At 43.8% G+C, this 24,346-nt stretch overlaps 1 protein-coding gene across 3 annotated transcripts in view; it reads right to left on the bottom strand.

The window, feature by feature from the left end:
* The window catches only part of cep350 (centrosomal protein 350), a 39,571-nt gene extending 19,843 nt beyond the window's left edge, over positions 1-19,728 (bottom strand). The window contains exons 1-20 of one of the 3 annotated variants that reach the window (XM_064935406.1): positions 19,096-19,728; positions 17,396-17,473; positions 16,962-17,005; positions 16,678-16,792; positions 16,303-16,495; positions 15,334-15,923; positions 15,124-15,237; positions 14,198-14,311; positions 12,889-13,005; positions 11,091-11,737; positions 10,700-10,824; positions 9,102-10,036; positions 8,844-9,003; positions 8,451-8,596; positions 8,147-8,339; positions 3,109-3,323; positions 1,271-1,434; positions 976-1,086; positions 549-689; positions 112-353 (exon numbers count right to left, since the gene is read on the bottom strand). In XM_064935406.1, coding sequence (XP_064791478.1) covers positions 112-353; positions 549-689; positions 976-1,086; positions 1,271-1,434; positions 3,109-3,323; positions 8,147-8,339; positions 8,451-8,596; positions 8,844-9,003; positions 9,102-10,036; positions 10,700-10,824; positions 11,091-11,737; positions 12,889-13,005; positions 14,198-14,311; positions 15,124-15,237; positions 15,334-15,923; positions 16,303-16,495; positions 16,678-16,792; positions 16,962-17,005; positions 17,396-17,468 — 4,439 coding nt within the window. In that variant the 5' untranslated portion in view covers positions 17,469-17,473; positions 19,096-19,728. The remainder of the gene's footprint in view (positions 1-111; positions 354-548; positions 690-975; positions 1,087-1,270; positions 1,435-3,108; positions 3,324-8,146; positions 8,340-8,450; positions 8,597-8,843; positions 9,004-9,101; positions 10,037-10,699; positions 10,825-11,090; positions 11,738-12,888; positions 13,006-14,197; positions 14,312-15,123; positions 15,238-15,333; positions 15,924-16,302; positions 16,496-16,677; positions 16,793-16,961; positions 17,006-17,395; positions 17,474-19,095) is intronic. The other 2 variants (XM_064935407.1, XM_064935405.1) reach the window with 2 other exon arrangements.
* Between the last annotated feature and the right edge of the window lie 4,618 nt (positions 19,729-24,346).

Genomic DNA, 24,346 nt, shown 5'->3' with positions numbered 1-24,346 from the left:
GTCAAGGTAATGCCTATAAATGGGACCAAGTTTTTCCTGACCAAGTCAAGTGAGCTAACAAGGAAAGACCCCTGGTGTCTGTGAGGCTCAAGTGTGTGAAAGACCCAGTACCTGAGGGTGGGTCTCCTGGAGGGGATGGAGTCAGAGCGGCTGTCCAGGGAGGATAGGGGATCCTCAGTCCTGGTCCAGGCAGCAGACACCTCACTCCTGGAGCTCTCTGTGTCAGTGCGGGACTGGAGCTGCTTCATGAAGCTCTGGTGATGCTGCCTCTGCTGGTCAAACAGGGTGGTGATGGGAGCAGCAGCAGGGACACCTATGGCTCCAGCAATCTGAGAACGTGCCAGATCGGTCATCTGGGAGAGAGAGCAACTTGTATCAACTGAAAAGCAGACTTAACCCAACCTAAAGTAGACAGTAATTATTTGCATATTTGTAATATTTTCCTCATTTCAATACAACATTGAGGAAACAAACAAAGTGAGGAAACAAACAAAAACCAACGCCAGTGACTGGCTGTAGAGAAAAGAGCGGAGAGGGAGTGTTCTCACCTCTTTGATCTGGCGGGCAGCTTCGGCCGTATAGCGTACAGACTCAGCCTGTTGGCTGATCATCTTAGTGGTGGCCTCCTGCATGCCTCCCAGAGACTGCTGCTGGGTCTGAGCCATGTTCTCCTGCAGCTCCACGTGAGCCTGCAATGACACACACACACACACACACACACACACACACACACAGTTCAGTTAGTGAATCACACTACACGGTCTACACACGTCTAATAAAATAGCTCTCATCTCACAACAAATGCAGTGAAGTAAGATTGCGTTCTATAAATATTAAAGGTGTTTTGCAAATATGAAGCCTTCCTTGAGAGTATCAACAATCTACCAAGTTGGGGCATGGTTCTACCTCTAGGTAATTCCTTTCTGTATTGTGCAGAGTTGCTCGTTCTAAATGCTAGTGCTGTGTGTACAGTACCCTGGCTGCTTTCTGCCGTGTCTCCTCCAGCTGACGTTGGGTCTCCAGTGCCTCCTGCTCTGCCTTCACCTTCAGCTCATAAAGGTCACGCTCGTGCCGCTGCTGCTGCGCCTGAAAGGTTAGAGGTCAAAGGTCAGGACCTATGGGAAAAGGCGAATGAAAACTACCAGAACATAACGAACAGGCCAAAAGTGCCGAAAGTAATGTTTCAAAAGTGCAGCAGCACTATACTAAGCATTTAAACATATTGTTAGCAATCTTCAGGTGTTCTGATTGGTGGGTTAGCATCTATCACCTTGAGTATTTGGGCGAGCGAGACACTTTCATGCTGAGCCAGAGACACGCCCCTCAGCCTCTCCACGTCACCCAGCTGACGCACTGACTCCTCTATAGATTCCAGGTAATTGAGTTCTGCAGACATACGCTGCTGCAACACCCCTGGGGTGTAGTGGAGATCACCTGGACAATAAAGAGACGGATAGAAACAAAGAGAGGGAGAGTTAAGACATGGATAGTACAGTGCCTTCAGAAAGTATTCACACCCCTAGACCTTCCGAACATTTTGTTGTGTTACAGCCGGAATTTAAATACTGTCAAAGTGGAATTATATTTTCTGAAATATTTACAAATTAATAAAAAATGAAAAGCTAAAATGTCTTGAGTCAAGTATACAACCACTTTGTTATGGCAAGCCTACATGTGCTTAACAAGTCACAATTGTCATGGACTCTGTGTGTAATAATAGTGTTAAACATTATTTTATGATAACTACCTCATCTCTGTACCCCACACATACAGATAATTGTAAGGTCACTCAATCGAGCAGTTAATTTCAAACACAGATTTGTGAGACAGGTTTTCCATGTCTCACAAATACATAAAAAAAAAAAAGCAAACATTGAATATCCCTTTGAGCACGGTGAAGTTATTAATTACACTTTGGATGGTGTATCAATATACCAAGTCACTACAAAGATACAGGCATCCTTGCTAACTCAGTTGCCGGAGAGGAAGGAAACCATCAGGTAGCCTAGCGGTTAAGAGTGTTGTGCCAGTAACTGAAAGGTCGCTGCGTCAAGTCCCCGAACTAATGAGGTGAAAAATTTGTCACTGTGTCATTGAGCAAGGCACTTTACACTAATTGCTTCTGTAAATCGCTCTGGATTAGAGCATCCGCTAAAATACGGAAATGTAAAATGTAGAAAATTTAACCATGATGCCAATGGTGACTTGAAAACAGTTGCAGAGTTTAATGGCTGTGCTAGGAGAAAACTAAGGATGGATCAACAACATTAATCCACAACACAAACCTAAATGACAGAGTGAAAAGGAAGCCTGAACAGAATAAAAATATTCCAAAACACGCATCCTGTTTGCAATAAGGCACCAAAGTAAAACTGCAAATAATGTGACAAAGAAATATCAAAACACCACTACCACTCTTAATATTTTCAAGCAAGGTGGTGGCTGTTTCAGGCAAGAACTAGGGAGTTTTTAAGGATACAAATAAATGGAATAGAGATGGGCACAGGCAAAATCGTAGAGGAAAACCTGGTTCAGTGTGCTTTCCAACAGACACTGGGAGACAAATTCCCCTTTCAGCCGGACAATTACCTAAAACACCAGGCCAAATATGCACTGGAGTTGCTTACCAAGAAAACAGTTTTGACTTAAACCTGTTTGAACATCTATGACTTGAAAATGGCTGTCTAGCAATGATCAACAACCAACTTGACAGAGCTTGAAGAATTAAAAAAAAGAATGTAAAAATATTGTACATACCAGGTTTGCAAAGATCTTAGAGTCTTACCCAGATAGACTCTTAGCTGTAATCACTTCCAAAGGTGATTCTAAAATGTATTGACTCAGGGGAGTGAATAGATATGCAAATTAGACATCTCTATTTGATTTTCAGCTAATTTGAAATCTAAAAACATGTTTTTACTTTGTCATTATGGGGTATTGTGTATAGATAGGTGAGATTTTGTATTTATTTAATCCGATTTCAATTCGGGCTATAACGCAACACAATGTGGAATAAGTCAAGGGGTATGAATACTTTCCGAAGGCACTGTAGATAGGCAATACTGGTATGTATTTAAACTGCTGAGAGGGTATTTCTAGGTGGTATACCTGAAGCCTTGGGCTCTGCTCTGGCTGAAGACGACAGGGATGAGGATGAGCTGGGGCGGGCTGAGGAGTGAGGAGAGCCGGACCCCAGGTCCAGGGTGTCTGCCCTGGCTAGGGAGGCGCTGCTTGGAGACACACGAGGAGAACCAGAGCCTGTAGGAGAGCCAGCTGGAGACAGGCCAGGGCTTCTGGTGGATTTCTTATTGTCCAAGCCCAAACTGGAAACAAGAAAAAAACGAATGTATTCATATGCATGCTTTCTGAAAATAAATGTCATGTCCCATTTCTAATTGTCAATTTAAGGCTTTAAATAAGGATTTGTTTGAAAAAAGTACAAAAAAAACATTAACATAACTTTTCCCACTCAGTTTGACTTCAGGTATGTGTGCTATACAGAGCACTGTAACAAAGTGAAATGGGAACCAGGGACTAACAGAATCAAGGAAAGGGGGCCCCAGGAAAGCCATTCGAAGTATGTTATGCTGAAAGAACGGTATCAATGACCATATTGTGCTGCTTTGAACCAGTGGAACAGGCAACGATGTCTAATCCATGATGATATATGCTTCGGCTTCCGAGCTGGAAACAGTAGACACTGTAGTGGACAGTGGTGCCTCTCTGATGCCCTACCTGCCTGACGCACCCAGTGCTTTACCTTACCAGAGAACAACTGTAGCATCAAGGACTGGATTCTGAATGTTATCAAATCACACAGACAGAACAGCATGGAGGGAATCTGATATATTTTTTTAAATGTCACTGAGGATGCTCAAATGTTACAGGAGAGAACTCTGCCTGGCGACGTGCCCATTTTGCAGTGGGGAGATTTGACCACCGTGCAGCCCAAACAAGAGTCAGTGTCAGCTAGCCCCCCCCCCCCCCTGTCAACGGCATGAGGTTGGCTGCTGCAGACCCTTCAGCCACAACCGGAGCAACAACACTACTTTCCCGAGCACCACGAACTACAGCTCCTAAACACATTTGAATTATTAGTGTTTAGCCTCTATGGCCAAATAAACTCAGCAAAAAAAGAAACGTCCCTTTTTCAGAACCCTGTCTTTCAAAGATTATTCAGATTTTTACAAATTATTTCACAGATCTTCATTGTAAAGGTTTTAAACACTGTTTTCCCATGCTTGTTCAATGAACCATAATCAATTAATGAACACGCACCTGTGGAACGGTCGTTAAGACACTAACAGCTTACAGACAGTAGGCAATTAAGGCCATAGTTACAAAAACTTAGGACACTGAAGAGGCTTTTCTACTGACTCTGAAAAATACCAAAAGAAAGATGCCAGGGTCCCTGCTCATCTGCGTGAACGTGCCTTAGGCATGCTGCAAGGAGGCATGAGGACTGCAGATGTGGCCAGGGCAATAAATTGCAATGTCCGTACTGTGAGACGCCTAAGACAGTGCTACAGGGAGACAGGACGGACAGCTGATCGTCCTCGCAGTGACAAACTATGTGTAACAACACCTGCACAGGATCAGTACATCCGAACATCACACCTGCGGGACAAGTAATGGATGGCAACAACAACAGCCCGAGTTACACCAGGAACACACAATCCCTCCATCAGTGCTCAGACTGTCCACAATAGGCTGAGAGAGGCTGGAGTGGGGCTTGTAAGCCTGTGGTAAGGCAGGTCCTCACAAGACATTACCGGCAATGTCGCCTATGGCCACAAACCCACCGCAGCTGGACCAGACAGGACTGGTAAAAAGTGCTCTTCACTGACGAGTCACGGTTTTGTCTCACCATGGGTGATGGTCGGATTCGTGTTGATCATCGACGGAATGAGCATTACACTGCGGCCTGTACTCTGGAGCGGGATCGATTTGGAGGTGGAGGGTCCGTCATGGTCTGGGGCGGTGTGTCACAGCATCATCAGACTGAGCTTGTTGTCATTGCAGGCAATCTCAATGCTGTGCGTTACAGGGAAGACATCCTCCTCCCTCATGTGGTACCCTTCCTGCAGGCTCATCCTGACATGACCCTCCAGCATGACAATGCCACCAGCCATACTGCGCGTGATTTCCTGCAAGACAGGAATGTCAGTGTTCTGCCATGGCCAGCGAAGAGCCCGGATCTCAATTCCATTGAGCATGTCTGGGACCTGTTGGATCAGAGGGTGAGGGCTAGGGCCATTCCCCCCAGAAATGTCTGGGAACTTTCAGGTGCCTTGGTGGAAGAGTGGGGTAACATCTCACAGCAAGAACTGGCAAATCTTGTGCAGTCCATGAGGAGATGCACTGCAGTACTTAATGCAGCTGGTGGCCATACCAGATACTGACTGTTACTTTTGATTTTTACCCCCCCTATGTTCAGGGATACATTATTCAATTTCTGTTACTTGTTCAGTTTATGTCTTCTTGAATCTTGTTATGCTCATACAAATATTTACACGTTACGTTTGCTGAAAATAAACAGTGGACCGTGAGAGGACGGTTCTTTTTTTGCTGAGCTTATATAGCCTAAGCAAAATAAGCATTCCAAAGTGTTGAGTTAGCAAAGGACAATCAATGAGTGAGTGGAACAACAGGGGTGCCCCATGTGGTAATGAACTGAAAAGACGATATTCACTGCTCAGGCCTGACAGAGGTTTTAAGATTCATCTTTATGTTGGCGGAGAGATACTTTGTCGAGAGAACACTGTGGCTGATGTGGTGTCCCAACCTCACTTCAATATTCTCTCGTCATTTGAACTGTGTAAATAGCATGGGGTACAGCGTTGGTCTTTGGACGCCGGGGTTCACTTAATCATTACTCTCCCTGAAGTGAGACTGCACAGTGAAACCAACAGGGACTTTTCTGCCATTGAAATCCTTGTGGGGGGGGGCAGACATAAAGTACGTAAAAAAGATGAGGGACCTATAGATATTGCTTTTATAATATAATCTTTGAGAACTAACAATCAACAAAATAAAAGCTAGACAGTCACGGAGAATTGAAAATTTACAAAGAATCTAGCAGTATTGATTGTATTATGTTCGAGCAAAATAACAGCATTGGCAATAGCAAAATGCATAGAACTAGGAAATTAGCTTTAAAAATTGGCACACTTTCTCACAGATCCATGGGAAACATTTGTAGAATTGCAGAAAATTAGCTTAATTATAAAAATGTCTCTCGATCATCAAGATGAGGGGGCCTCTTAAAGTGTCTAAAAATGTCTCTAAACTCCAGCTGTGCAGATGGCAGACCGTGCCCATTGCCACACCCACCACCCAAGTCTCTAATCTATTTGATCCAGAAAAAAACAGGATCAAAAAAAAAAAACTGGATCATATACAGTTGAAGTCAGAAGTTTACATACACTTAGATTAGAATCATTAAAACCTGTTTTTCAACCACACCACAAATTTTTTTGTTAACAAACTATAGTCTTGGCAAGTCGGTTAGGACATCTACTTTGTGCATGACACAAGTAATTTTTCCAACAATTGTTTACAGACAGATTATTTCACTTATAATTCACTGTATCACAATTCCAGTGGGTCAGAAGTTTACATACACTAAGTTGACTGTGCCTTTAAACAGCTTGGAAAATTCCAGAAAATGATGTCATGGCTTTAGAAGCTAATTGACAATTTGAGTCAATTGGAGGTGTACCTGTGGATGTATTTCAAGGCCTACCTTCAAAATAAATGCCTCTTTGCTTGACATCATGGGAAAATCAAAAGAAATCAACCAAGACCTTAGAAAAACAAAAGTGTAGACCTCCACAAGTCTGGTTCATCCTTGGAAGCGATTTCCAAAAGCCTGAAGGTACCATGTTCATCTGTACAAACAATAGTACGCAAGTATAAACACCATGGGACCATGCAGCCGTCATACCGCTCAGGAAAGAGACGCGTTCTGTCTCCTAGAGATGAACATACTTTTGTGCGAAAAGTGCAAATCAATCCCAGAACAGCAAAGGACCTTGTGAAGATGCTGGAGGAAACAGGTAGAAAAGTATCTTTATCCACAGTAAAACGAGTCCTATATCGACCTAATGTGAAAGGCCGCTCAGCAACGAAGAAGCCACTGTTCTAAAACCGCCATAAAAAAGCCAGACTTCGGTTTGCAACTGCACATGGGGATAAAGATGGAACTTTTTGGAGAAATGTTCTCTGGTCTGATGAAACAAAAATAGAACTGTTTGGCCATAATTACCATCGTTATGTTTGGAGGAAAAAGGAGGTGGCTTGCAAGCCGAAGAACAACATCCCAACTGTGAAGCACCGGGGTGGCAGCATCATGTTGTGGGGATGCTTTGCTGCAGGAGGGACTGGTGCACTTCACAAAATAGATGGCATCATGAGGTAGGAAAATTATGTGGATATATTAAAGCAACATCTCAAGACATCAGTCAGGAAGTTAAAGCTTGGTCGCAAATGGGTCTTCCAAATGGACAATGACCCCAAGCATACTTCCAAAGTTGTGGCAATATGGCTTAAGGAAAACAAAGTCAAGGTATTGGAGTGGCCATCACAAAGCCCTGACCTCAATCCCATAGAAAACTGAAAAAGCGTGTGCATGCAAGGAGGCCTACAAACCTGACTCAGTTACACCAACTCTATCAGGAGGAACGGACCAAATTTCACCCAACTTATTGTGGGAAGCTTGTGGAAGGCTACCCGAAACGTTTGACCCAAGTTAAACAATTTAAAGGCAATGCTACCAAATACTAATTGAGTGTATGTAAACTTCTGATCCACTGGGAATGTGATGAAAGGAATAAAAGCTGAAATAAATCACTCTACTATTATTCTGAAATGTCACATTCTTAAAATAAAGTGGTGATTCTTACTGACCTAAGAGAGGGAATTTTTACAAGGATTAAATGTCAGGAATTGTGAAAAACAGTTTAAATGTATTTGGCTAAGGTGTATGTAAACTTCTGATTTCAACTGTATGCCTTAAAAAATAATATCCCCACTCAAATGTGCTCAGAAATACCAATAATAACTGAAGGTCAAGGAAGATATTCAAGCTCCTGGGAATCCCTCTAAGCCCATCAGAAGAGTTTTGGGCTTGGCTGAGGCCATTTACCTGCGGAGTGTGTCGCCCGATGCGCCACCTAGTGTACAGTCAGAGTAGGCGCTCTTCACCAGGTTGTGGACAGAGCTTCTCTCGGAAACTGAGCCTCCCCATCTGGAGTCTCTAGTCAGGGCCTCCAAGCCCGGGTAGCAGGGGCTCCTCTGCTCCTCCACCAGAGTGGCATCACTCTTGTCTGAAGCAGAGCCTAAAGAAAGGGAAAAAAACTCTTTAGAGCAGAGACACTTTCACTGGTAAGAAATGGTCACTTGATAGCATAATTTCAGGGAAAGTTGTTATTTTATGGTGAAAATCTCACCCCTTTTCACAGAGCCCTTTGAGTGAGGTGAAGATACTGGTGTGGAGCCTGCGGAGTGATGGGATGGCAGGTCTACTACAGTCCTGGTGTCATAAGGGGACCTGCGACTCATCAACTCATCATAGTGACTGTTCCCACTCGTGACACTGCAATGAGACGTTGAGAAAAGATGGTTCAAGTCCCACATCATGTGCATCTAACAACCACAAAAAGACTACTAAGACAACTTCAAAACTCCTTGCCAGGCTTCTCTGTCAGCCATGTGACATGAGTGCCACCTTGTGGTTAATCCTGTCATTTCTACAGTTTTTTCAAAATGATGTTTTTATTGCATGAGAGCAGTATTCAGATAGCAGCACCCTGTCACGTGACAGTGGTAGAAACCCTCCTTACCTGCGTCCGTTGTATCTTTTCTTATATTGGCTGCTGCCGCCGCTGCTACGGGATGACACAAAGTCATCCTCATACATTGGTGCCCCATCCACTAAGCTGGCTGCAGACAGGCCACAATGCACAGGAGGGGAACGCCGGTCTGCTCGCTCCTCTCCTCCAACTGCAGGGGGAAGCCAGAGGAACAGATTATTGTTTAAAAGTTCATTCTTCATTCAAAACACTAAGGATATGGTTGGGTGTGTAAAGGTGTTGGCTAACCTTTGGTGTGGTTGAGCAGGTGGTTCTTGGTGAAGATGTTGATGACACTATGAGGGCTTCCCTTGGCCAGTTCCTCCCAAGGGCCACGGCTGCTGTCCTGTTGCTGAGAGAGGGGGCTGAGCCCCGGGTACTTCTCTGCCTCTCTCTGGAAGTGAGAGATGGGCTGGAAGCCCTCTCGCTGGCCGGCACAGAAGTCCAGAGCCCCAAGACGCTCTGCCGGTTTTGGGACCCCCTTTATGTTGGTGAGGGGGCTCCCGTCGCCCTCCGACAGGCTGCATTCGCTCAGCAGTGGGCCCTCACTGATGGATTCACCACTGGAGTCATGGGTGATGGTCTTCCCTCCCTTCTCCTCCTCTGGCTCCTTATGGGAGCCAAGGCCTGGGGCTGTCTGGGGCCTGCTGCCTGGAGCAGAGGTCCTTTCTCTCTGCTCTCTGAAGCTGTGCAGGTTGCCCACCCCTGGGAGTGCTCCGTTATATGTGCTCTGGCCAGCACTCAGCAGCCTCTGGATCCTCATGGACAGCTCGTCAGCAGCATCAGCTCTCTCTCTGACCGGTGGGCTCACAGGCTTGGCCCAGTGGCCATCATCCAGAGGGGTCAGACCAGTCACGTCCATGTCCCATGCACAGCTATAGTTGATCCCTGCGCCAGCCAGTTTCCTCGCTTCACTCTCTATGCGAGTGGACAGGGACGCAGCGGTGGCTTTCAGGGCCTCAATGCGGTTCATCTTGGTCTTGTTGCCAGCTCCATTGAGAGTGGAGTGCTGGGGCCTTGCTGGGGGGTTGGTTCCCCTCCCACCAGAGCTTCCTGCTGTTTCCGGGCCTAAGAGTGGAGAGAAGAGCTGGTCTGTGGGTGGAGCCAGAGCGGTGGAGGGTCTGACTGCAGAACTCAGGCGGTCTGGCTGCAGCCACGATGGAACTCCCAAGCCCAACTCATTCCTACAGGAAGAAGAGAGCGGAGGATTAGTATTCAAATATACTACACTTTTTAAAAGTGTATTGAAAAAAAGGGCTTGGAAACACTGGAAATATTGTTTTATGGACTCAAAGTCCTTTAGTATATGGACTCAATGCATTTTAGTACTCAATACTCTCTATAGGCTATGTCAAAGGTTTACAAGAATTTAAGACATCTAAATATGCATGCAGCCATTAAAATATGTGGTTTGTACAGTCTAACCCATGAGCTTCTGAGAACAACCTGTGTGTTCACTATACAAGCAAACATGTTCAGGGCCGAGGATCAAGTCAACAAAATTCCAAGAACTGCATAGCAATTCAAGAGCGTATGAACATTATGCAGATTACATACCGTAATGTTTACCCCACACAAGGACCAGACATACATTTACACAGAGAGTCATCTGATGCAACTGTTGAATCTAAAATAGCACTGGAAATTCCCTGTTTTAAGGTTAACCGAGCATACGCCACCATGTTTTGAAATGCTGCTAGGAGTGCCCATGGAAACAGACAGTTTAGAAACAAACAATTCCTTATTGGCTCTGTTGCTTCGCTATGAGGAAGTACTATGGTTCTGTGCTTTGTTTTTGGGCCTCTACACTAGCCAGTGCTCGTGGAAAAGGTTACATATATAATGACCTTGAGAGTGGAGGGGGCGGGGGCTCAGAAAGAGACAGGTCACTGCTGGAGGAGGCACTCTGGGGTCTCTCCTGTCTCTTGTTCTCCTTGTCCGACTCCCCGGATGGCTGGTACAGGGACTTCTGCTATACGGGAACACACCAAACAAATAACTCATAGCTAGTTCCACTCACCACATGAGAGGTGTCATTTCCTACAGGCAACTTGAGGAGTTAAACTGAGGGTAATTCTACATGTTACTATTTCACATATTGGTCCCTTTACATAACAAGAGCAGCTATGAATTGCATTTGACACACCGGCCATGCCATCCCCATTTTCACTAAAGCATGCCATGCGAGTAAGGGGGCGGTGAGGGCTTCATCCCCATTACAACTAAATATGCCTTTACCTGGTAATTGACTGTGGCAGATGCTGGCTGTGTCTGGGAAGGCAGAGGTTCGTCTCCTAGCTGAGCCTGTTCCAGAAGTAGTTTGGTGTAGGTCTCCTGCAGGCGTTTCTGTACTGGGCTTTCCGGTAGTGCAGGGCCCTTATTGGCTACCCCCTCTCTCTGCTTCCTGTACAGCTCCTGCAGACGTTGGCTCTTCCTCTCCGCCTCCTCCCTCTGGGCCCTCCGCTCCTCCACCTGACGTCTCTTGCGCTCCTCCTGTTGCCGGGCGATGTACTGGCGCACTGAGTCGGAGTCGTAGTGCCTCTTCCTGGGCGCTGGTTCTGAGGGCTCCGGCTTGTTGCGCTTGGCAGGGCTGGCACTTCGGGAGCCCCATAAGGAGGAGCCACCAGTCGTCCATGCTGTGGTTCTGGCCCTGGACTCTGAACCTCTCCTGGGATCCGCTGGACCTCGCTCCTCTGCTCTGCTCTTCAGCTGCAGGTCATCCAGGATGCCCCGGATATCTGCAGAGAGGTCGTCTGTGTTGGGGGCCCTGTCCTTGGCTGGGCCTGCAGACTGAAGGTTAGGATGGGTGGTCCTGTCTCGGCTGCTGGGTCTGGACCGATGCTTCAGCTCCGGACGGTGGTCTGAATTTGACCGGGGAAGGGGTCCTGGAAAAGATTTGTGAAGACACAAAGGGTACTGATTGGTGACTGATATTATTGTTAATGGAAAGGAAAATGCTTTGAGTAAATGATTAGGTGGGAAATATTGGTCGCCATTAGGGCTGTCAAAGTTAACATTTTTAACAGCATTGTTTTGTTTTTTAGGCCTTTAGTCACATCTCCATTTTTTCTGAAAGTTTTGAGCAATACGTTTTATAAGGAAAACTTCAAAGTTCAACCATAAACACTTTCACGGGTACTTCTTTAAATAACAACAGACACTTAATGTGCACAGAAGAAGCTAGTTTGTTATGCTAACGTTAGCTAGCTTACAAAATGAGAATGTTTAGAATGCCAAGGCTGAAATCCTTTACATTCAACTCTGATTCCATTTAGCAACTGTTTTTATTGTAGTCCTCAAGTCAAAAGATTTTAGCAAATTATCCCAATTCCAGTAGTAGCAACTTGTGACTAGTTAATGTTTATGAACACGGATAAGAAGTAGACATGGCTAGATGCATTAGCTGTATGATACGTTATGTGAACTCAGACCTGGCTGATCTGTTATTGTCTTAGAATAGTGGCAGTACAACCCTTTATGCCTCACTCCAATTCCCCCCTGTGTATTTGAGTCTAGCACAGGGACAACCACTGGAAACCAGACTGTGCTGAATTGTGCAGTCAGTCAGAAACGGCGAGTCAATCGTAATTAATTCCGGTCACTGACAGCCAATGTTTGCTAATGTGCCTGTGTGCTGGAAGAGAAGACAACCCCTTTATTTATTGATATTCCTTTAGCCATGTCGACTGTCTGTCGCAGGGCACTGTATGCCTTTTAACATGAAATCAACACTAAAAAACATGAACACCACATATAACATATCATAACAATATCCACTACTAACACGATTGCTTTGTCACACATTTTTGTTTTGCTAGACCACCAACTGCTGCCTGGTTTTCATAGTGCTGACAAATAAAGTTAGATTTGATTTGCCTGCAAATGTAGTGGAGGTGGGATGAGCGAGATGGGTGAGGGGTGTAGGCGAGGTGGAACGAAGAGGGGGTGGAGGAGAGGGGAGGGGTTGGAGAAGAGGGGAAGGAAGGCCAAGCAGAGCAGAGAGGAGTGAGGGTAGTATGCAGGTCTCAAATCCCACCTGTCCTGGCCAGTCTGTCTGTGGGCTCTGGCCTTTGCTCTCGAGGCAGACGTGGAGCGGGACCCAGTACCATCTTCACCATCTTCTGGCCCTCCCGCCATGACGTGGTGCTGATCACTGCAGCAACAGTGAAGACGGAAAGAAAACACACAGAAGGTGTTGAGTTCTGCAGTAATGACTTACGTTAGGATTGTTTCTCAGACGGCCAAGATTTACAACTTAAATGAATCACATAAAACCCTTTGAAGTGCAAGGATCTTCATGTCCCCAAAAGAGAGACAAAAACATGATTTCTCTCTCTACTTTGAATGTCTTTGGAGATTTATTATTTTAGAGCGGCATCATCAAATTTAATGAGTTTGGCTCAATTATGCACCATCTGAAATCAACTTAGAAAACTTAAAGACCAGCAGCTGTTTCTGTTTTGTAAAGGAACTTGATCACAGATTTCAGAGGGCTATTTTTAGTGAGCGGACTGGGAGCAGAGGCCAGCAGCAGGATAGAAGGGGAGGATAGCTGGGTGACAGGATAAGACTAGGTTATACCACATTCATCTCACTTTCCACTGCACTGGGAAGGAGAGAGAGATGTGTGTTTATTTCCCCTTTTGTACATCATTACAATACTGTATATAGACTTAATGACATTTGAAATGTCTTTTCTTTTGGAACTTTTGTGAGTGTAATGTTAACTGTACATTTTTTATTTCACTTTTGTTTATTATCTATTTCACTATCTTTGGCAATGTAAACATAGGTTTCCCATGCCAATAAAGGCCCTTAAATGAAATTGAGAGACTGGTATGGGCCCTGTTAAAGGGTGTCTGTTCTCAGCTGTGAGAGCTGGTATGGCGAGCATCTGCATTCCAGATAGTGTGCCTCTAAGCCGCTGCTTGCTTGCAATCAGCACGCGATACATTCTGGACATATCTTTGAAGATAAGAGACTAAATGCTGGCACTCCCACACAAACAGAGGGGACTGTTGACTAGCACACAGTTAAGAGAGGCTTTCTGTGGTACGGGCCTGCCAAATTTATTCACTGTGATACGCCTGCTCTGGTTCAGTGTGCATACTGCACAGTAACTGATGAACCAAAATAAATGTGATTTGTAGTCTCCTACTGAGGGGGATTCCCCTTTGTGAAAGACCCCTTGGCTTCACAATGATCATTAATGAATATTATCACCTAACCTACACACAATATTGAAGTAAGTTTGACATCTTCTATTGAATTCATAGACCCAGGATGAGTAAGCACTACTGGGGGGGGATTGAAAGAAAGAAAGAGAAAGAGGAAAAAGATCCAACCTGGCTTGGTCTTTGGGTCAGGAACAGGAGCTGATTTATGGACTTTCCTCACAGGCTTGGACGGCTTCCTCTCCTTAGCCTTCTCTGTGGGCCGCTGCTGGGGCTTGGTACTGCCTAAAATGGGGAGAAAGGAGATGACATGACAGTCTGAGCACCAAAGAGTGGAAATGAACGGAACTATCAAATTACAAAAAGCAGCCCAACAAAAAAATCTGAATGCAAAACAAAGCTATTGAATAGGAAGCTGGTGGACTGTGTCAGTGTAAATGAAGAAGCTGAGCGCTTTGGCTCCTACACTTGGGTGGAAGCCCAGGAATCAGCAGAGAGCCAAAGAGGACAAAGAAAAGAGACAGAAGAAAAATCTTCAAGTAGTCATACAAAACTATGGGAAATGAGCCGTGCTGCAGTTGTGGCAAAATGCAAGGAAAGTCTGCTGCAGCGAAAACTTAATGACTGCGCTGAGGTTTTCCTAAATTTAAAAAAAGAGAACACTCAGATTGCTTTGGTGGTATTTCTATCTCAGCATTATCCTCGTATCAAAAAGGACAGTAACATTATTTCTTAAAGGAAACAGTTGATTGGGATAGGTCAAATAGGTTTCAGTCCTCCTGAAAGTACTGGTGCGTATCTAATACCATCTAATCTCCAGGGCAGTTTGAAAAAGCAGAGCAGCATTTATGCAAAGGAGCTTGAAACAGTACTGTCAGATACATTTATAGCCTATTATGAAACCGGACAACCAACTACACTGTCCATTTGATGCCATTTGATCTCAACAGCCCATCGACTCTATTGAACGTCGATGAGTTGGCAGTTCATCTCAAAAGTGCATAGAGTCACAACCTACAACTCTGTACTACAGGGATTATTATGTAGCATATAATAGTGTGTGTTCTGTGATCTGACATCTACTGCTCGGTGCCCACCTGAGAGCTGGCGAGACAGGTCTCTGTAGATCTCTCTGCTCAGGTTGTGGAACTCCTCCTCTCGCCACACTTTCCCATCAGGAGTGCGGATCTTTGTCTCACTACTGCTGAAACCTGATATGGGATTGGGTTAAATAAGATTTGGTTTGAAGGCATTTTGTACTGCTATGTTTACATCCAGTGTAACTGCATCTCTCCAGTGGACCTTACCTTTGTATACAGGTGCCGGAGGTGCGGCTGCCACTTTGCGCACTTTAGCCGTGGGTGCAGTGGTTTTCTCCACAGCTCCAGCGATGCCCACTGTCTGATCCAGGTACCCCAGCAACCCGTCTCTCTCTGCAGCCTCCTCCAGGTGCTCTCTCTGCCTGCGGATCCGCTCCTTCAGCTTCTCCAGTTTGTCGTCCGGCTGCCTTCGCCTTAAGTTTTCCAGCCGCTGGGAGGCTGAGCCAGGACTGGAGGACGAAGAGTTCTCTGCTGAGGGTGGTGCCGGGCACTCCAGGGTGTGTGCTTTGGGCCTGTCCTCTGGGCCCTCCTCCCTGTGAGGGTCTCTGGCTGCAGTAGCGTGGCTTGGAGGACGCAGGGCGTCCAGAGCGGGCCGGTCGTTGAGGTAGCGCACCACGGTGCTGTCCAGAGCAGACGAGTGTGTGCTGTCTAGGTCTCGGCGGGTTTGCTGGTCTCGGGTGTCGCTCTGGTAGACCAGCTGGCTGAGACGGGAGTCCGGGGGAGGGGGGTTAGCCACCTCCGACTGCAGACTGTGGGCCTCCAGCTGGAAGGAGGTCAGGGGTGGTGGAGTCGCTTCCCTGGGGGGAGCAGGATGATTAGAGCAGAAACAAATTGGCTAGTTGCTATTTACAAAAACCTCAGAAAACAAGCTACTCGAGTGGGAGGTGTCAAGATCATATGGCTTTGAATAGCATCCTTTTATGTGCAAAGACTTACACATGTAGATGTGGCGGTTATTTGTATAAAAGGACTATTTTAAAGTAGCCACTTAACAACCATCCTCTGACAGCAGGCCTTATAGGATTACAGACAGGGACTGAAAAAACAACCTTTTGTCCTGTATCATAGCACAACCTCCACTCAGTCACAGCAAACATGAGTAAATACAGTGGAAATGCACTTCTGACTTAAAAAAAAAACATCTCATAAAAATCTGAGTGTTTTAACAATGCATACCTATAGGAAGCCAGAGGCTCCTTGAACTCCACACAGTTGTTCCTACGGACATTGCTGTCCTGTGTGGTGTTCCTCAGGGGGCTGCGGGAGCTCTTGTCTGGGCTGCGAGAGCTCTTGTCTGGGCTGCGACGACTTATTGTGCTGGACTTGGAGGTTCCACCTGCCTGAGAGCAGTCCTCTGTGCGCCGCCCATCTGAGTCAGGAGAGATAGAGTTAGATCCCTGCAAACTAACCCTGCAATGCAAAATTAATTACACTTGTATCTGCAAAGTAATGATGATGCCTGCTGCTGCCAAGTCCAGTTCGAGGGAGAACCTTGTTCTATAAATAGTAACCATGGCTTCCAAGGATTAGCTATCCCATTGGGTGCCTCACCCCTGCGGCTGACTTTCCTTGTGGCGCCCCCAGAGCTTTTCTTTGTATCCATGATGGATTCGAGCAGAACCCCAGAGCCAGGAGCTGCCTCCAGGCGGTTCTCAATGTGCCGCAACTGCAAGGAAAACAAGAGCGCCTGCCTCAGATACACAATGTAGAACAAAAACTCACTTCAGAGTCCAGACAGACATCACAAATACCACAGGCCATGTGTCATTACATTAAGGGTGTCTCCCCTCAGAGAGAAACAGTAAAATCAGACAATGTAAATATTGGTTACTTACAGCAGCTTTGGTCTGATTCAGACTTGTCCATGCAGCTGACAGCTCTGAGTGGAGAAAGGCATTTCAGTGAAAAGAAACACGGGACTAAAGAAAAAAGGCAACACAAAAAGGTAAACAACGTCTCTGCAGCCCCATAGACACCACAGAAGGCTGCTGAGGGGAGGACGGATCATAATAATGTCCAGAACAGAACAAATGGATCGGCATCAAACACCTGGAATCCATGTGTTTGATGTATTTGATACCATTCAACTCCATTCATTAAAACGAGCCCATTCTCCCCAATTAAGCTAACACCAACCTGCTGTGATAGACACATTTGAGGTGACATGGAGGGGTATCCCAAGTCCTTATTACTTCAGTGTGCCAGACAGTAGGATGTTGCACTGATATAAAAAGGATAATAATAGCATAAGAGACATTAAGAAGCTGACCTCTCCCATTGTCCTGCCCAGTAGGCTGCACCGGGGGAGTCAGGTGTGGCTCACTCCGCTTGGAGCTCCACATCACACCTTCAATTGGAATAGTAGAGGACAGTAATGAAGTAAGGAAATATACTTGATAACACTTCACCAAGACAATCATCTGATCAATAAATACAGTTTACTGAGTAGCTGTAAATGAGAAAAAGGAATGTAATGTCAGCAGCAGTACTTTCATGCTGCCATCTACCTTGGAAAACAGAGTACACAGAATACAAACTGCCTCAGCAGAAACACTGAAGCCAAACACAACATTAAAGATAGTGGCAGGCAGATAATCAAAGTGACTGGGACAAGCACCTCTATGTGCAGTGGGTCAAAACAGGAAGAATTATACATATATATGGTTCTCTAGGAAATGGATTTTCATGACAGACTGCTAACTCAAGAGAGGTTGCACTACCATTTAAAACCGGTCCTACAGCAAATAACTAACAAGGTTTATGTATTTGGCTCCCGAGTGGCACAGCGGTCTAAAGCACTGCATCTCTGTGCAAGAGGCGTCACTACAGTCCCTGATTCGAATCCAGACAGTATCACATCCGGTCGTGATTAGGAGTCCCATAGGGCTGCACACAATCAATGCATGTCCCTCTCCCAGTGTTAAGATTTTGTTAAATAAACCAATAATGGTCCCTTTACCTAGATGTGTTCAAATGAGAAAAAAACAGGACATTCTGGCATCTCATATGTCACACTTCATGCATTCCTCTCATGTCAAGACAGTTTACTCATAAACAACACATAACACTTCCTTGAAGGTGGTCAGTTCAGGCTAGCATGAATGACTATTGCAAATGCTATGGTTACATTCAAGATCTAGCCTACTCCCCATACACTCATACACACTACCACTTTTTACAGTCTCTCTGCCAACTGAAAGTGACAGCCACAAATCAACGTGTTTAATAAAATATGAGATCTGCAGCAACAATTCGTTCACTACATACAATGCAAATTATCAGGCATTGTAGGCAAAAACAAATACTTTAAATGCAGCAACATTGTAATAAAAGTGTAATAACTGGGCACACAACGTTAGCTACAGTTTGTGTTTTTACGTTTGAAAAGCCATTATTCATCATTACTAATATAAATCTGCAATAAATCGTTTCCTTAAATGGTGTGTTATTCTAGCTAGCTACCTGTCTCTAATAGAAAAACTAAGGTAAGGCTGCCAACACAAAAGTTAAATCAACTTAGGCTGCATTTTGTATAGAATTATTCACATAAACATGACTGTCCAGTTGTCCACATTGAAGCACAACATCGGTCACTTGCAAGTAGCTAACGTTAGCAAGTTGTCTAGATGAGAGACTGAATCAATCAAGAAAAGCTGACTCCGCAGTGAAGCTAGCTACAGTAGTTAACTAGTTAGGTAAAATTGTTAGCTAGCTAACGTTAGTTACCTAGGTAACTAAGGATTTGCCGACGGGGGATTTACACCACACATTGTATTGAAAACTAGCTAGCGACTACTAGTATCTATGTATATTAATAAAACTATCTTCAGTATGATTGTTCTTCTGTGGGTAATCGACATTAGCTAAATAGCTAACTTTGTAGTTAGCTATAAGGCTAAAGTTAGTTTGGGGCTTAGTTTAAAGACAATTTCGCACAACTTCAAAAAGACGCCAATCGTGGCCACATACCGGTACGGGTGACGCTCCGATCTAGATGTCCATTGCTAGTGATGCTAGCTAGCTAGCTAATTTGTTGATGGTCAGAAAATCCAACTTTTACAAAACCCCAGGCCGCTGCTACTGTAGCTAAACTACTGTCAGATTTTAGCCAGCTAGCTTGTTAGCATCAACCATATAACTTATTTCCAGAAGTCTGTCGCCTGTTATCAAAGCCTCAGTATTGGAGAGTTTGGTTTAAGGCTTCTATTAATAATTAGCCACCCGCGTTTCAGGTTGTCTTTTCCCGGGTTACAGTGTTGATATTCCCCGTCCGTTACGTTGACTGTCCGCCATTGACAAAATAATTACAGGAAACTGGTGCCGCAGAACCTCGCGGGAGGTGGAAACGTGATTTCACAACACGAGACTACGTTCAAGTTCGAGTCGGAACGAAGAGTGCGTTCGTAAATTCACTTTGGTTATCTACTACGATTTCAGAGCATTCTCGTCAGAGTGTGCAAGAGCGCAGAATAGCTGATGAATCTACGAACGCTCAATACCCGTTGAATATGGCCGGTGTCAGTAAACGTCGGCAAAGAAGCATAATTAAATTGTTGTCTGCAGCACAGTTTCAGTCACCAACGCTCTGGATAACATGAAAACAGCTTTTACCAGCTCTGCTAGGGCGAGTAAAATTGTCAGAGTGAGGCGTTCTATCATTTGTGTCTGGAAGTAGGTAGCAAGCTAGCCAACGTTAGCTTGGGTGCTTGACTGCCGTGAGGTCTTTACGCTCGGATCAACCCAACTCCTTGGCCAGAGCGTCCAGTGTGTGCTCTGAATTTACAAACGGACCATCTGACAATGCTCTGAATTTACGAACGACCAGAGCGCACACTGGCACTCCAGATTGAATTGACGAACACACCCTAAGAAACTCTGACATTACCGACTTGCTAACGCGTCGTATAAACATGTGCCGCGTTCACGTGATTGTCGGACCTATAAACTAGGAAATGTTCAATTTGCTAACTCGCTGTCGAAATATGATCACTTGAGAAGGTACAAAATCAACCAACTATGTAAATAATTTACATTTATTTTAACTCGGAGGTTCCGAGCTTCTGATAGCAAGTAAACGCGGCAATAGACATATGGTACGTTCCTGAAGTCGGAACCTCAGAGTTAAAATTGAACGTAAATTATTTGCGTAGAACTTCTTCCTATTGGTTGATTCTGGTACTTTTAAGTGGGCAACTCGGAGCTCATAATTCTTCAAAAAAATTCAAGTCAGAGTTTTCTAGTTCCGATTAGCACTTCAACGCGGCATCATCTTTCTACAACCAGTTTCCGAGTTATCTCAAATGCACCAAAGCTTGAGGCAAAAGCCTCAAAGTTCCGTAAGGGGTCAAAAATGGCAGCCATCTTGGTCATCCAAAACCAGTCTAATTGGAATGAATAACAGTAGAGGCATAGGTGCTGCGTTTCCGTCTTTTACAGGAAAATAAATGGCATGTAATATCAGAAATTGCGTAGTGGAATTATAGTCCACCTAAAATATTGACTATTAAAATATTATATACACATTTTCTGTATAAATAAGCTCTAAATATATGTAAACAGAACATAAATGTCTCAGATGTTGTTTTCTTGGAAAGCTGTGAGTGCTATTATATGACACAATATCAATACTTATTTTTGCCAATGCTTCCAAATCAAATTTTATTGGTCACATACACATGGTTAGCAGATGTTATTGCGAGTGTAGCGAAATGCTTGTGCTTCTAGTTCCGACAGTGCAGTAATATCTAATATCAATCTAAGTAATCTAAAAATTCCACAACAACTACCTAATAAACACACATCTAAGTAAAGGGCTGGAATAAGAATATATACATATAAATATATGGATGAGTGTTAAGTTTGCTGGACCATTCTGGAAACTGTTGAGCGTGAAAAACCCAGCAGCATTGCAGTTCTTGTCACACTCAAACCAAAACTGTACTACCATACCCTGTTCAAAGGAACTTGCCTATTCACGCTCTGAATGGCACACATACACAATCCATGTCTCAATTGTCTCAAGGCTTAAAAATCCTTCTTTAACCTGCCTCCTCCCCTTCATCTAAACTGACTGAAGCTGTTAAACATCGTCATCTGATCTTAGACAGCAGTGTATGGCTGTGGATTGACTGCACTGTTTGAATTAGATGTTGGCATATTGGCAGTTAATTAGAAGTATGTATGAAATCATTCCTCTAAAACTGTCTGGCTAGCTAGCTAACAAACATACACTGCAGATACATTTTTCAAATTCATTATTTTACATACAATATCTTATCACAGACCTGGCAAACCATGGGTGACCAATGCATTCCAGGTGACTACCTCATGAAGCCTGGTTGAGAGAATGCCAAGATTGTGCAAACCTGTCATCAAGGTAACGAGTGGCTACCTTGAAGAATCTCAAATACAAAATATATTTTGATTTGTTTAACACTTTTTTGGTTACTAAATGATTCCATATGTGTTATTTCATATTTTTGATGTCTTCACTATTATTCTACAATGCAGAAAATTATAAAAATAAAGAAAACCCCTTGAATGAGTAGGTGTGTCCAAACTTTTTACTGGTACTGTACATAGCCACTTTAATAAATCAAATCAAATTTTATTTGTCACATACACATGGTTAGCAGATGTTAATGCGAGTGTAGCGAAATGCTTGTGCTTCTAGTTCCGACAATGCAGTAATAACCAACAAGTAATCTAACTAACAATTCCTAAACTACTGTCTTATACACAGTGTAAGGGGATAAAGAATATGTACATAAGGATATATGAATGAGTGATGGTACAGAGCAGCATAGGCAAGATACAGTAGATGGTATCGAGTACAGTATATACATATGAGATGAGTATGTAAACAAAGTGGCATAGTTAAAGTGGCTAGTGATACATGTATTACATAAGGATGCAGTCGATGATATAGAGTACAGTATATATGTATGCATATGAGAAGAATAATGTAGGGTAAGTAACATTATATAAGGTAGCATTGTTTAAAGTGGCTAGTGATATATTTACATAATTTCCCATCAATTCCCATTATTAAAGTGGCTGGAGTTGAGTCAGTGTCAGTGTGTTGGCAGCAGCCACTCAATGTTAGTGGTGGCTGTTTAACAGTCTGATGGCCTTGAGATAGAAGCTGTTTTTCAGTTTAAATAATAATGTTTACATACTGCATTACTCATCTCAAATGTACATACAATACATACAATACTGTATTCTATTGTATTTTAGTCAATGCGACTCCGACATTGCTCAATCTAATATTTTTATTTAATTATTTTACCTTTAGATTTGCGTGTATGGTTGTGAATCGTTTTTAGATACTACTGCACTGTTAGATACTACTGCACTGTTGGAGCTAGGAACACAAGCATTTCGCTACACCCGAATTAACATCAGCTAAATAGGTGTATGTGACCAATAAAATGTGATTTGATTTGATGATTTGATTTGATGGGGTCGGTTTCCTCCTTAACTAGGTTTAATGGCGTGCCGGGAAAAATAAAATAAAAATATGCATACGGTCTTTTTCCCCCCACCACCGTGCTAGTGGATATTGCCCAAGTTGTACTCATAAGGAGCCTACCATTACCACTTAAAGCAGAAAACAGCCGCTGAAACAACTACAACGCGCAGATCCCGCACCTTTTTCGGTAAAAAGCTGAGGGATGGCGCTAAATAAATGTAACCACTCTCAAATGCATAGACATAGCTACGGATGCAAGGACTGACCATCCATGACATCCAAATTATAGTTTTAACCATGTGTTGAGGCTATATGGTGTTTGTTTACATTTACTTTGTTTGCAAAGATTGGAATAAAACAAGAAACATGACAACATGTTTCTTGCAACCTTCTTCCTTTACACACATCAGGGAGCATGCTAGATAGCCAATTAGCACCGGAGGTCTCTCTCTACCATATGTATTCTGTAAACATGAGCTGTCACATTGAAATATGGCTTTGTGGGAACCCTAACCTTATAAAGGTGTGTATCAATTTAACCTTTTGCTTAAAAAAACAAATGTTCGCTGATATGAAAGATAAGGTCCTTATGCTTCCAAAATCGTACCGCAAGCAATACGTGTTAATATTCAGACCGAATGTCGGGGCTCTTAACAAAACTTCCCCATACAGAAGAGGCCTTCATCTAATGACTCTTATGTGTAATGTTATAGAAGTGAGAGTCATGATGAAGGGCTAGAGTGGCTAATGCTAGTTCCTGATGCTGTGCACCATGTTTAGCCAGGGGGGACCAGAAATGAGGCAGGTTGAGTTTTCCAGGGTTAGATTAGTGGAGATGGTGTCGTATGCTGAGGCAGTGAAGAAAGTAGAGGAAGATGGGTCAAGGCTGGGTTTCCAGGTCTAGCAAAAATATATAGACCCTTCACCCCTCATTAGCTACCAAAAAGGCCTGAAAACTAGCCCAATAAATATTTGTCAGCAAGATAGGAGTTGCAACATTCATCCAATAAACCCTTTTTTCTATAACGTTATCAAGCGAATTAAGAAGGAATATCAACGCAATTTTTAATGACAAAGACTAAGAAACAAATGTGCTTTTCTATCAAAATAATAATTCTTGACCGTTGAAGAGTATGTCACAAGAGAAAATATAAATCACCCTTATTAAACTCGCCAGATAATTTTCTGTAAAGGATGTCGATTTAACTTGTTTTGACTGCTATGATTATGCAATAAGGCCAGAGGTGTGTTCTTAGGACACAGCTCTTAGCCGTGGTATATTGGCCATATACCATAAACTTCTGATGTGCCTTATTGCTATTATTCACTGGTTACCAACATAATTAGAACAGTAAAAAAAAGTTTTGTAATTTGGGCTCCTGAGGGGCTCAGTGGACTAAGGCACTGCATCTCAGTGCTAAAGGCTTTACTACAGACACCCTGGTTCGAAACCAGTCTGTATCACAACCGGCTGTGATTGGGAGTCCCATATGGCGGCACACAATTGGCCCAGTGTTGTCCTGGTTTGGCCAGTGTAGGCCATCATTGTAAATAATAATTTGTTCTTAACTGACTTGCCAAGTTAAATGAAAATAAAATGCCTGTGGTACATGGTCTGATATACCACAGCTTTCAGGGCTCAAACCACCAAGGTATGATAGGCTATTTTCTGGCAATTGTGCCGTTATTATGCGCCAGATGTTAAGATAACAAACATGGCCTTTTTGCAAGATTTACTTATTTCAA

This window comes from Oncorhynchus masou, chromosome 24 (genome assembly GCF_036934945.1).
Source record: "Oncorhynchus masou masou isolate Uvic2021 chromosome 24, UVic_Omas_1.1, whole genome shotgun sequence".
Taxonomy (NCBI): Eukaryota; Metazoa; Chordata; class Actinopteri; order Salmoniformes; family Salmonidae; genus Oncorhynchus; species Oncorhynchus masou.
This window is presented reverse-complemented; position numbering and strand designations above follow the sequence as displayed.